The sequence below is a fragment of the Tetrao urogallus genome (genome assembly GCF_951394365.1).
Source record: "Tetrao urogallus genome assembly, chromosome: 8".
Classification (NCBI taxonomy): Eukaryota; Metazoa; Chordata; class Aves; order Galliformes; family Phasianidae; genus Tetrao; species Tetrao urogallus.
This window is the reverse complement of record NC_136821.1, coordinates 10,225,545-10,239,180: the sequence shown is the minus strand read 5'-3', so window position 1 is coordinate 10,239,180 and position 13,636 is coordinate 10,225,545. Positions and strand designations below refer to the sequence as shown.

Sequence of the window (13,636 nt, the reverse complement as noted above, 5' to 3'; positions counted from 1 at the left end):
TTTTTAATAGAAGCTCATGCAAGCAGGAAGAGAATTGGTAGGAGCTGGGGTGCCAGGAGTTGCTAGTGGCTTGCTTGTGAGTGCATCTTGGTAGTAATATTTTGTAGCTTTTCCAACGACAAACCTTGCAAAACTGTTTTGAGATGAGTAAGCCTTTGAATCTCTTAACTGATATGTGAGGAAAAATTCCCTGTTTCACTCTGGATTGAAGTTGCCTGAATTGATGGCAGAACTGGCAGCAGAATTGTTTCTACACCAGTTTTGGTCCTCTGCTTGTCTCAGGGGTTTGACAGAGCCTGTTGCTAGAGCCAGGTGTTCAGCATTGCATTTGTTCCCTGCTACCACCTTCTAACCTTTGTCTCTACAAGGCTGAGGTGGAAACTTCTGGGAGTATTCAGAACAGTATTTAGAAATGTTAACTGTGGACTGACATGAGCTGATTGCCAAGCAGTTAACGCCAGCAGTTCCACGAGGTCTTCTCCATGCACCTTGATCTGTGTCTGGGTAAGATGTGAGGGTGGTCAGAAGCTGTGCTGCCTCCTGGTGTTTGTTGACCCTTGAACCCCCTAGTTTTAGTCTATGGGACTGCTGGAGGACTGCAAGTGAGTGAAGGCAGGGAGCTTCTGGCTCCTGGACTTGTTGTTGCAGACTTTCTTGGGAAGACTCTAAATCCAGGCTATTGGGATTGTAACTTGGTTTGGTAGGACAGAGATATTTGTGGTGTTGCTTGAGCTATAATCTGACAATGGAGAACAGACATGAATTCAGTAACGCTCTTACAGAAATATGCTTCTCAACAGCAGAGGCTACAGGCACTTCTTACTGGTAAAGTGGTCACATGCTTCATTAGTTCCTTAAGATACTCATTTCATTGTAAACTTCTGGTATTGGTGCACGTGTCCATATTATACCCTTTCTCATTTCCACCTAAAGATAATCATTGTGGAGATTTCCACAAGGCAGGCTCTCATTTGCAGCACATTGCAAACTTCTTTATTGTTCCAAGGCAGCTGGAGAACACTGGGGGAATTAGAACCAGTGCTGCCAGCAGCCCTTCGTTTGGTGAAGCCCTTGTATCTTGGGCTCTCTAATGTGTCTCTAATTGGTTTAAACTTGATGGGTTTCCAGTGTTTCCATTTTCTAAATTGATTTATCTGCACAAAAAGTACAAGATGTCCTCTGCTGGGAACAGGTTTCCAAGGTTTTTAATCTTGTGGTTTGTCGATGCAAAGGATAGTCTCATCAGTGTGGATCATCCACTTCTCTTTGTTGTTCACTGTTTCACACATCTCCCCAGGTCTGTGTCTGGCTTCATATCCACTGCAACCTGAAGCAGGCTTAGCAGCTGCGCTCTTGTGTGTTGAGGACAGCAGTTAGTCGGCACAGACCCTTCCCCTGCCTGCCTCACCTAAGGCACAGTTTGCTCCCGTGGCCTTTTTCTTTAGCCTAATTGGGGTTATGCCAGAAACACAAACTGAACTCTTTCTTTTTACCAGTTTGGAAACCACCACCTTCCAGGACACATTCCTTGTACCTAGAGCAAATGGGGTTGCTCCAAAATTTGTAACTTTTTAAAGGTGGCCACATGTGATCCGGGTATGGAGATACCGTGAAAAGATCTTGGTTTTATCTTCTGCCAGATACAAAACCAGTTCAGCTTTTGTCTTTGAATATTTTCACAAATGGTGCTATTTGATCATCAATGTATCAAGAACATGGACTTCTTAAATGTTGACTTCCTAAATTTTATGTTAACCCCTTGAACAGAATGTCATCTGAGGTACTTAGGCATGCTAGGATGGACTCATTTTCTGCTGATTGGAGCCTGACATCGGAATGGAGATTAACACAGTCTGCTGTGTCTTGACCAGGCAAACTGAGGAATTTAATTGTCTTTTCTCCAAAACTTGGTTGAGCAGCTTCTAAATAACCGTTAGGTACTACTAATTGCTTTTGAGGAAGCAGAGCAATGAGTTTTCAGAACTGAATGCATTTGATTTCTTTCTCTTGTAACTGTTTTTCTTCCAATATATGTTTTTTGCAGTGACACTGAGAGCCGAAAATTATGCAAGAAGATGAAAGTAGATCCTAATTCAAAGGAGAAAGGAGTGGAATTACTCCATTATAAGTGAGTGCTGTGCTGGGATTTGTAGTTCCTAATTGTTGATGCCCCTGTTAGGACCATTTGTTTTCCTTGCAGCTCCATTTTGCTACAGCATGAGAAGTTATTTCTACTATGCCCTCTGATATGTGAAATTGCTCGCTGTTTCTTCAGTTTGGAAGCATGTGTTGTAACAGAAGTTAAGATAAATTTATTGTGCTGTTGAAGAGAGTACATTATCTGGGCTTGTGGGAGAGGTGCCCAATAGACTAAAACTACCCAATGCACAGGGCTGACAGCTGAGATTTGGATCTCTTGCTTTTTCTGTCACTTGCCTACTGGCATGTGTCTTGGACAGTTGGCTTCACCACTCTGCTTGCTCTTCTAACTTGAGATAGTACTTTGTAAAGTACTTGGAGAGAGGGAAATGGAATGAGATAGCAAGATATCTTCTTCCTGAGAATAATAGAGTGGGAGTACTGTAAAGTGTAAGAGATACCAAGCAGCTGCATCTCCAAAGATCATGCCTAATAATAAAATTTACTAAAAGTGTCAGAGAGGAGAGACCTGGTTGCATGACACACTGTTTTCCACCCTGCCTTTATCCTCAGTTTTTCCTTTTCCTCCCCTGCTTAAATTGCTGTGGTGTAAATTCTGCTGGGTTCTGTGGCTTTGGCAGGGTAATTTTACTCTGGTTAGTTAGAAGTGAGGGAGCTGTGTGATTTCCAGCAATGCTACTGTAAGTTAACACTGTTACCCACTCCTTGTTCTACAGGGATGGTGCATTTCATACTGAATATAACAGAGCTGTCACGTTGAAGGTAAATTTAAATATTTGATTATTATTTGGTTAGGTATGGGAGAGAGATTTGTGGGTTAAGAACAGGTGTTGGTATTTTTTCATGCTGAAGGCATGAAAGGGAGGGTGGTTAATCTTCATAAGCAGCTGTCAGAATGACCTAGGGGCTTTTGTGGATGCATGCATCTGCCAACCACAGATTCAGAAAAGCTGTGTATTAACAAGATTGAACCCATGTTAAACAGTCATATAAATTGTGAGTTAGCTTCCAAGCTGGTTACAAATAGGGATTTTCTTATTTTCATTACCAGGTGCTACTGATGGCAGTATAACTGAAAGTATTAGCTGATACTGTGTTTTTTGGATAGAAATTTCTCTGAGGTTTTTAGGCCTTGCATTTATAAATTCCTAAGAGTTGAGTGGCCTGCTCTTTGATCATGGAACTGCAGTTTTTATGGATGTGCCCAGAGTGCAAGAGGGATGAAATGACTTCCCGTTTTCTCTGAATCTTGAGGCAAAGCAACAGGAAGCAGTGTTCTGTGAGCACAGTGGGAAAGATACGAAATTTGACTGATGGGGGGAATGATAGACTGAAAGCACAGTAAGCAAGGTGAAAGTGAGCAGCCTTCCTCAGCAAATCCCCAGTGAGGTGCTGGGAGTATCCTCATATGGGGCACGTGATGATTTGGCTTCCAGAAATGATTTCCACCCAGTTCTGATGGCAATTGGTTTTTCTTCCTCTTCTTCAGCAAACTTGGGCTTTGCATAATCACTGAAGCTTGATGAATCGATTTAGGCTGTCAGAATTAGATTTGTATCTATCTTCTGCCTTGTTCAAGGGTTTGGACTGGGATGGAGAAAAGTCTGTGTGAGATGCTCTGTAAGCTCTATTCTGTCAGAGTGGCTGCTTCTAAGCATGCTTCCTCTGTTACCTTCCTTCCACAGCCAGAGTTGTTGTGGGGTAGATGATGGAGAGATTTGTCTTGGAAAAAAAATATGGCTTGAATCATCTATTCAGCAGGATTCACGTGAAGTGAGGAGAACAGGAATGTGCATCTTCGCCTCTCCTGCAGCAAAAATGCTGCCTGGGTTGGATAACCCAGCCTTGTCAGCAAATGCCTCAGGCTCCTTGTGTACTTTGTGAGGAAATGCACCTGATGCTTTTTTATTATTTTTTCCTCTTAGTGGGTGGTGGGGTGAAGTAGACTGATTAGTTGCCTGGATGTGGGTGGTTTGAATACTCATTAAAACGTCTTTCCTGTTCTCCATACAACACTGCAACCAGGAATTAGTGCTGTGACTCTTCCTTACAGATAGGATGAACTGGAATGCACCTGCGGAGCCCCAGGGAGTGCTCCAGCTGAGTTGTGATCATAGCAGGACAGGAACCATGTCGTTTATTCTTTTAGTTGCCATTTTGTGATGTATTTTTCCCCTTCCCTCCTGCCTTTAGGTGTTTCTTTCTGGCTGGTGAGAAGAAAGCAGATCTAGAGTGACCCCATAGACACACATGGGATGTGTGAGTTTAGTTTGGACAGAAGAGGTTCTGAAGCTCCTGTCTTCCACGATCTCTACTCCTTCTTAAATTAACTGCCTCTCTGAAACCAACTGCTAATGATTTACAGATTGGGCAGCACATCAGAGCTGAGCAGTGGTCAAAGAATTCAGCTGTTTATTTGTTCTGCTGCTCATGGCTGTTTGAATACTGTTTGTATTTCTCCCTCTGCACCATTTCTCCATGCCTTCTTGTGTTGAGGCAGCGGCACTTCTTTCCTACCTTTAGCTGCATTTGTGAGAGGTCTCCTAGCGCGCTACAAACAGCAAGCAGCAGAGGGATATCATTACATTGAGCTTCATACTCATGTTATGGACAGATGGGCAAAATGAAGAACAGACATTAAAGGACTTGTTTCATGGCAATAAAACTAGGATCTTCTTCCAGGCATTCTGTTGACATTAATATTTGTATGTTGTTTTGGAGAATAGTGGACACAGCTCTGAGGAGGAAATGCTTCATTACTGTAAAAGGATTCTTCTGAAGTAGTCATCAATTTCATAGATAGGGCTGATCCAGCTGATAGCGTACTTAGGCTTTTAAGAAAAGCTTTTCATTTTTTCAAGTGACTAAATTCTTACGTAATTAGGTCCTTGTGGGTTAACTCTTAGAAAAATGAGGAATGAAGGATAGCTCAGTGCCTGCAGTGGGGAGATGTTAGTAGTCAGAACCCCCTGCTGCTGAGACCTTGGTTAGGATCTGAGCTGTTGGAGTGTCTGATAAAGAAGATGGATGGCAAGGGAATTAAGTTTGATCATTAAAAAACTTTTCAGAATAGTTTAAAAAAAAAAAAAATTAAAATTAATCTTTTTAAAGAGTTGAGAAGGCTCACAATACCAGTGGCTTGTCCATATGAAAGCAAGAACCTGTGGGATAAGAAATGCAAGAGGGATAGAAGGACACAACTCCAACTGTGCTGAAGTATCAGCAGGTTGTTGTAATAGGATTTGAATTACCTGCCTGGATGTGGTTGGCCTGAAAATATTGGCTTAGCAAGAGTGAAAAAGTCAAATGATTAGTAAAGGAACAGAGAGTGGAACGGGAAATGTTACTCCACCATCTGAGTTCATTGTCTTGCATCAAGTACGTAATTCTGGTGGCCACAATGAGTGACACATACCAAGGTACTGTAGAAGAGCAATAACACTGGGTCAGAAGTATCAGTGCCTTGACTATTTGTATTGGGGGTGCTTGGGGGAAAGACAGTGGGAGGGGGATTGTGATTAATGGATGTGTAACTGTGAGTAGCTTTAGGAGTGGTACAGTTACCTGCTTTTTCTCAAAATGTTGGTGCAAGCGGTGACATTTTGAGGCAGCTGATTTCTAACAACTCTGCAGTGTTTAAAAAAAAAAGTTATGGTACACATAGCCATATGTTGTGAAAGCTAAAAATTTAAGTCTTAAAATCAGTGTTAGAAAGTCATAAAGTATATATCCATTGATAGCAAGCACAGAGGTAAAAATACAACAGCTGGTACAAAGCCAATAAACTCAATTACTTTTTTCCAGAAACTGAGTGTGCAAGATAAAAATGGCTTAGTTTTTCTGCCAGGTATCTGTAGTGAGCTGCTGTGGGATGTCCGAAGTTAGATCACTTTTTGATTTTAGCTGGTTACTTTAACCGCACCATATGCTAATTGCCATACTGTCATAAGGCCAGTATCCAGGCTATGTTTGTTATTCACTGAAGCCTTTTCTGGAGGGTAAAATACAGGGAGAATTTTACTGTCTTTCTAAAATGGAGAAAATTCTTTCAAGTGTAAACCTTCTGGCAGAGGGAATGGACTAACCCAGTAAATTAGACCAGCTCTAAACTCTGTATCCTTTTCAAGTTTGCTCTTGTAGGATGTGTGTGTGTAATCAAGGAAAGTTTCCTTATTAGCATCTCTACTGCATTATACTTGAAAGGAGCAAAAAGTGCGTGACGTGTTTCCATATTTATTTTTTTCAGGTTAAAACCCATAAATGATAGCCAACTATTGTACTGTTAAAACTAGCTTCATTTTGGCAGCGTCTACTGGACAAAACCACATCCTGTGTTCTACTGAATTGGTGTTTGATGTTCAGAGCTGCTGCGGGGGCTTAGGCAGTGGGTAACAGCCCATTGCCTGAGCCGGGGGCTGCAGTACCAAAGCATGTCCTGACCCCATCATGGCAGGGCAAGAGTGGAGCTGGTTCTGCAGCATGAGAGCTGCTGTGCTGTGGCCTGGACCTTGCTCAGGTCTCGAACTCAGAACCCAGGGACAACTGTTTTTCTGCAATTAGATAATACTGTGGTTTGTTTGTGGGGATTTTTCTTTGCTGTTTAAAAGCGCACAGGAAACGCTCTTCACAGAGTGGAGTAATGAGTGTGAGGCACTGCACTGCCTGCTCATGCCAGAAGACATTACACATCTAATTTTTTCTTTCTTGGCTGAGAGGGAGAAGCTGCAAGAATTAAATCTCTTTAATCCCCTGTTCTCTAACCACATCTGTTTCTACATCACTGAACTTGGCACACAGGAATTTCTTGAAACTAGCAGAGTCAATTGCACTCATTAGCTGTTTAAAATGCTGTCCCCTCTCTCCTCCCCAGCAGAGTACATTTGAGGTCTGTGCAGACCGAGGGCAAGCAGAACTTGATGCGGTGTTCCCAGGGTTGGAATATCTTCCTGGTTTGGTCTTCCTGCCCTTTCCTTGTTCTATATGTTATTAAATTTTCTTACAGCATTGTTTGGGATGCTGATGCCTGTAGCTTTAGAGCTTTTTACAAGTGTAACTGCGTTATAAATTAATCAAACTTCTTGATAGCTCATTTCTCTGCTAACGCCACATTAAAACAAATTTATTCTATGCAAAGTGTTTGTGCTCCCAAAACAGCTTCCTCACCCCTTAGGTCTTATCACTAGGTACATTAAGTGCTTTGGTCGTTGTCTAGTGACTAATATATGCTGCCTCTTACTATAAGACAAATCTCTTTAATGTTAGCTAAGCAAGTAGACGGTCATTAATGCAGTAATGCTGTAAGCTCTGAATCCTCCCAAGTCTTGTAGTACCAGCTGAGATGCAGGAAGATGAGCTGAACTCTATTATCTGTTGATAAGCTGTTGGAGTGTTGTACAAGAGCAAACTTACCAAAGACAGAAAGGTGGCAGAAGTATCTCTTGAGACTGTTTCAGTGGCACGTGTTACCAGGTGTACTGATAACCTGCTCTTGAGAAGGTGGGTTACAAACCTGAATGGCATGGAGCTGTGTCCCTCGGGTCCTGTTGCTGTCACCAGAACAGCACCTTCCCCTTGGACCTCATTGTGTTATTGCACAGAGTTCTTGTCTGGGAGTGGATGCATGCCTACAAGGGTGCCACAGAGAAAGAAAACAAGGTCAATCTGAGCTGTAAGTGATCATAAAAATCTAGGCATTGTGTTTTCTATAGCACAGACATCTGAGGATAAGTGATGAAACTAACACCTTCACATATAGCTGGAAACAGTGGGCAGTGATGCTCTGCTGAAATCTGTGGAGAGCCAGCCTCTCGCTGACCTTAGAGGACTGAAGTTTTCCTCCGGTTCAGTCTGAAATTTGAACTAGTAGGAAGTATTTTTGTGATAAAGGGAATAAACATGTCAGTCAAGTAGAGTGTGCATATATGTACTCAGCTTATCAAATATTGGAGCTGCAGAATCAAAGTGCTTCACATTTCCTGCTCTCTTGCTATGTTTCTTTTTTATACTCCTACTTAAAAATCCATTAAGTGCAGTTTCTATTTGAATGGATCATAGGGGAGACTATTGGTGGATTATTTTCCCGTTGACCAAAAGCTCAGTCTGATCTATAAGTTTGGAATTCATTGCTTTTGCTATGTGAGTATCAGTGTGCCCTACAGCTGGTACTTTTGGATCTAAAAGTTACACAGATCCAGTTAAGGGCATGGAATGTAACCTCTGCATAGAGAAATCTTTCCTGCTAAGCCAGGAAACATTGGAGATCTACTACCACTGAAAGAACTCTCTGAAGGATCCTTGAAATTGTTGACTGTGTGTCGGTCCACCTCCACGCAACTTTCCCCAGTTTTGTGATAGAAATAGGCACCACTGAGTGGGTATATCATTTGTGAGGAAGTTAAGCACCAGTGTATCGCTTAGTTCTGCAAGAATAGGTTTGTGTGCAACTTCATTATAGCAAAAGAGTGTAAAAATGGAAAAGCGAAAATGTTTATTGCTTGGGATTCACATGACAGTATTTGATTTGAGTTCAGGTTCTCATTTGTTTTGCTTTAAAAGCTGTTTTTCCTGTTTCCTACAGTCCATTGTGGCCTTTCTCAAAGATCCAGAAGGTGCTCCATTGTGGGAGGAGGATCCTGAAGCCAAAGACATTGTGCATGTTGACAGTGAAAAGGTATGACAACTGAAGAGATGTTCTGTGCATTTTGTAATTATGTGGGATGTGGGGAGTATGCATGTTTGTATAAACTCTTAACAAAGCACCATTATTTCCTTTGGAAGGAAATTCTATAGTACACAGTTGTTAAAGGGACATAATAAAGTTCGTGTATTATGGTAGAGAGAGCAAGGTCTCCTGCTTCCTTCCTTCTTTCCTCTACCCTGTGTGTGGTCGTGGTATCAGTCTGAACTACATAGCAAGCATCAAGTCATTGTGGATGCTGTAATAGAAGAGACATGTTTGTCTCAAAGTGTAGCAGCTTGCAAGATGCAGTTGCTGCAGGATGCAAGTAGGAGATAAAAATGTTATTCTTAAAACTGCAGGTTGTCATTAAAGCTTAGATTCTCTCATGTGCCTGAGGTCTTCTCAGGAAGTCTGGAGCACGTAGGAGCAAAATTTGGGTCTTGAGTGGTTTAACCCTGTACAGTAACCATCTGCAGTGGCAAGTGGGAAAGCTGTAAATAAGATAAAACTACCTTAATAAGTTAGTGCCATCACAGAGCTACCCATGATATTCTCTCTAATATTATCAGCTTGGTCTTTTGTATTACTTTTCTAGTCTATTGATTTTTAAAACTTTAATTGATTGGGCACTAGCTGGTATTTTGTAAAGGGCCTTTTCAATTACCTAGCTTTCATTTTTAATATTAGAAACAGTTATTTTGACATTCTGTTTTTGTAGGAAGATTAATTTTTAATGTATACCTTCTGTACTCAATTATAAGTCTTCCAAGGATTGTGTTCAATTTGAAAACTTGATCTGTTTTTTTTCTACCATGCTGGTAGTAAAAAATCTATTCTCATGGCATATTCTATTTCATAGTGTGGAAATGAAAACTTTGTTACTGAGTCCAACTTATTGAATTAGAGTATGTTTTTTTCATTAGGTTGCAGATTCTGAGTTGAGAATGGACCAAACAGTACAACTTTCACATCTTGACACCAAAAATGTTGGTCTTGGCTATTTAGAAATATTTGAGTCTATAAGAAGTTCTGTCATCTCCTTTCAACTTAAAGTTGAACAGGCAGAAGAAACTCGAGTCTTGTTTGTTTGGGAGTATGACCGCTTCATTTCCCCAAATAAAGGAGAATACTACTAAAATATTGACTTTTTAAAGTTTAATGAAAGTGTATGTTTATGTACGCCTGTACTTAGTTTGTTTGGTTCATTCACTAGGAATTACGAAGGCTTCTGAAGAAGGAAGACAAACCCCTTCTGATGATGTTCTATGCCCCATGTAAGTAATGTAGCATATCTTGCTGTCATCTTTACTGAGAAATGTTCAAGTCTGACTGGAAGCCTCCCTTGTGTTTCACTGACACCATCGTATACTGTCATTATCATTGAAATCCATGTGGTGTTTGCCTGTTTGTATTCAGTTCTCCTCTCATTGTTCATCTGCTGCATCCTAGGCTGGCAGTTTTTTCCCTTTATCTCAGTCTTGTGATGAGCATCTAGTTTATGTAAGTTTTTTACTTGTTATCCTTCCTAAATATGTATGGTAGTAGACAGAAGTGTGATATGCTGCACTCATGTGTTAATGCTACTTTCTGAGAGGGTCTAGCCCTCTGGTCTATATGGAGCTGGAATTGCAGATAAATACTGCACGTGCTTTTTACTTTTGCACTTTGGGCTGCAGTATACAACAAGCAGTTAGACACAAACAAAAGCTCTCTAGAGTAGCCCCTGGAATAGAAAGAAGCTCTATCTGTTCTCAGTAACTGCAGGTAGTGGGAACAGTCAAGAGCAGGAATACTTTTTCTTACTCCATTCAGGAGATACTCTGGATGTTTCAATTGTCACCAGCAGGAATATCTTGAATGTGGGGTGGCAGGAAGGAAAGAGAAGAACTCATTGGGTTGCTCTGTTTCTTTTGTGACATTGTCACTGCACTGCTCTGAGCTTGTTGTTGCATTGGCTGCTTATTCAGCTTTTGCAGATTTACAACTGGTGACAGGTGTGTTAGAGGCTTTCCAGCTCTTTAAAACAAAATACTGCCGGAGCTGTTGCTCAGCTGGAAAGCGGGGCAGCCATGAGAAAGGCATGAATGTGTGCCTTAAGCTGGAAAAGCCTCCCAGTGCTGTCCTGATCATGAAATTGATGCAAGGCATTGCTAGCTTTTCCTTAGTTGTCTCTCTTCTAAAATGAATGCCCCATGGCAGCAGTATCTAGTATTTGAGTGTATTTTCTCTGGTAATTATTGCCTGAAACGCCATCCTACCCTTTTTTAGTCTCCTCAGAGTACCGCCAAGAAGGCCAGAATGGCCCCAGACTTAGCATGATGCATCAGTACGAGGGTATTTTTCCTTTAATTAAATTAGCAGCAGCACGGGGCCTTCATGCTCTGTAGCGCCTGCAGGCTGCCCTGGCTATGTCAGCAGGGGGCTACAGGCCTGCTTTGCCTGCCCGTTGCCTCGTGGCAAGCGCTCTGCTGCACAGCCCCTCACAGTTTACCTGTATCGTGAATAATTGTTTTCCACAACTGAGTCCCTGCCTTAAATGTGCCTTATCTAGCCTTTGGTTCTCTTTGAACCGTTCCCCCAGAAACCCTCCTCCTTCCAGTTTCTGGTCTTTTGAAGTGGCAAAACACCTGCTAGTCTGCAGTGCTGTAATACCTTTGCTGCTTTCTGAACTGCTGTGAAGGAAGCCTACCTTGTAAGGTTTTTTCCCCCTCTGATTTCACGATTCTTAACTCCCTCATCTTTTATTTAATACATGAGACCTTCTGACTTGACTCTTATCCAGTTTTTCTTTCCTTTCTCTTGCTCCTCTTACTACAGGCAGAATACATCCAGCAGTTGTATTAAAGCACTGGCTTTGGGGAGCTGGAGCTGTGGATTGCTGTGTTGTAGTGTTACTGTTTGTGCCTGGCGGCAGCAAATCCAAGCTGATTGCTGAAGGGAGTTTTGCTTTTCCTTACGTGCAGGGGGTGAGCCAAGGGGGTCTTTGGCAGGAGAGGACATCGGAGTCTTTGTCTGGGAAGGCACGAGGAAGACAGCTGCCTCATTTTTTCAGCTTCATTGCAAGCTTTGTTGGAAATCCATTGTGGCAGATTCAGGAAATGGATTCTTTGATTACATGCTAGTGCGGAGGGAGATGAAAGTGACTGGAAACTTAAATGTAGTTTCTTTAATATTTCAGGAATGCTTGATCTGAGTGAAACAACTCAGAGCAAAGGCGAGCCTTTTCCTCAGAAGATATTATTACCTGCTATTTGAAGCCCATTCACTCTACTTTCAGACTTTAATATAAGTCAGACAGCACTAAATATGAAAAATTAGGTATACTTACAGGCATTCAGATTTACTTAGAGCTAACTCTGCCAAAGAAGAATCCTGTAAGAGACAGTCTGCATTTGGCAATGAAAATGAGCTGTTCAAAATGTCACTGAAAACAAGACTTTAAAGATGGAGATGTTTCCTAGTGGAAAAACTAGTATGTGTTCAATTAAAAAAGCAGACAAAAGCAAGCAAACACTTTTCACTCAGAATGCAAGAAAAAATAACAGATGAGAAATGAGTTTTTTAAGTAACCCTTGAGGTATGCCCCCATGGGTATATATCTGGCTTGTCAGAGTCCTGAGCAGCGTAGTGTGAAAATGCATGGTCAGGACAGGTTGCTCTGAGGTAGGTTTAGGATCAGGGAGCCCAAAGCAGCAGAAGGAGCATGAGTGGAAGCTGGGGGAGGAGGCTGGCACTTGCCTGAGCTGCAGAAGGGAGTCCAGGGAGAGGTTCCCAAGGGACAGAGATGTGTAGTTGGGGGAAGTTTATGGCCTGAGGCTGTTGAAGAAAGCAGAAACAGAGGATTCAGAAGATGGTGTTAATGGCTCATATCTTTTGATGCCTGTCCAGTGGTTTGGATGAAGTTGAGACTTCAGTGTACCTCAAATGAGTGGTCCTTGCCCACTAGGAAATCATTGCTTGAACCAGCACTAATTTAACAACCTCAATGGCAACTGGAGCGGAGAGATCAAAGGTGAAAAGACCACAGAAATGAGCTCTTTCCTCTGATTAAAGGATGTTCTTTCCAGGCACTCTGATGTGATCCTAAACCAGGGGTTGCACAACCTTCTTTTATGAAAGTTATTTTCAAAACCATTCTTTCTTCATCAGAAAGAAAGAGTTGACAATTGTCCTGTGGCAGACCAAGAATCTCTACAATAAGTGCCTGAAGTGCATGGCTGCAGCTTGCTTTGTTTCATGCTCTCTCCCCTCCCTCAGTTCCCAGTGTGCGTGTGCATATTTTACTTGGCAAGGGTGAAACCTACTGCTTACAAGGTGATTTATTGCTAATCTGCTTAGCGCTCAAGAGCGTCATCAAAAAGCTCTTAGTGTACTCCAGCTTGTCTTCCTTCCTTGCTCACTGTTTCTCTTCCTCAGCACATAAAGTTCTTGGATCTTATAAGGGCTGTTGCTTCTCCCAGTTATCATCTCTGTTAACAGTGCACAACTTAACTTTTAAAGTCTGTTTAATCTGTTTATGAAGTGTCTTAAATCAGTTGCAAAACTTTTAAAACTGAGGTGAATCTGAAGTATATCCCCATCTTCCCACTGATAAAAGACTCGTTCTGACTTTCCTGGTTGCTAGAGTGTCCATTCAAAATGCATGAAGCTTTTCATTTGACTTGATGAGTAAAACATCTTTCAGCCCGCATTCCAGAGTAGTTTCAGCCTTGAGCCTGAAGAATATAGATGGTGTCGCTCATTCCAAAACAAGGATGAGAAATGAATAACGTGAAAAACTTTCATGTAACATATAGC

At 41.8% G+C, this 13,636-nt stretch overlaps 1 protein-coding gene across 1 annotated transcript in view; it reads left to right on the top strand.

Annotated features, from left to right (window-relative positions):
* Positions 1-13,636, top strand: part of PDIA5 (protein disulfide isomerase family A member 5) — a gene marked incomplete at both ends in the record, with an annotated part of 90,495 nt that overhangs the window by 22,421 nt on the left and 54,438 nt on the right. Inside the window, 4 exons of the mRNA XM_079539145.1 lie at positions 2,045-2,128; positions 2,877-2,922; positions 8,738-8,830; positions 10,053-10,113. Coding sequence (XP_079395271.1) covers positions 2,045-2,128; positions 2,877-2,922; positions 8,738-8,830; positions 10,053-10,113 — 284 coding nt within the window. The remainder of the gene's footprint in view (positions 1-2,044; positions 2,129-2,876; positions 2,923-8,737; positions 8,831-10,052; positions 10,114-13,636) is intronic.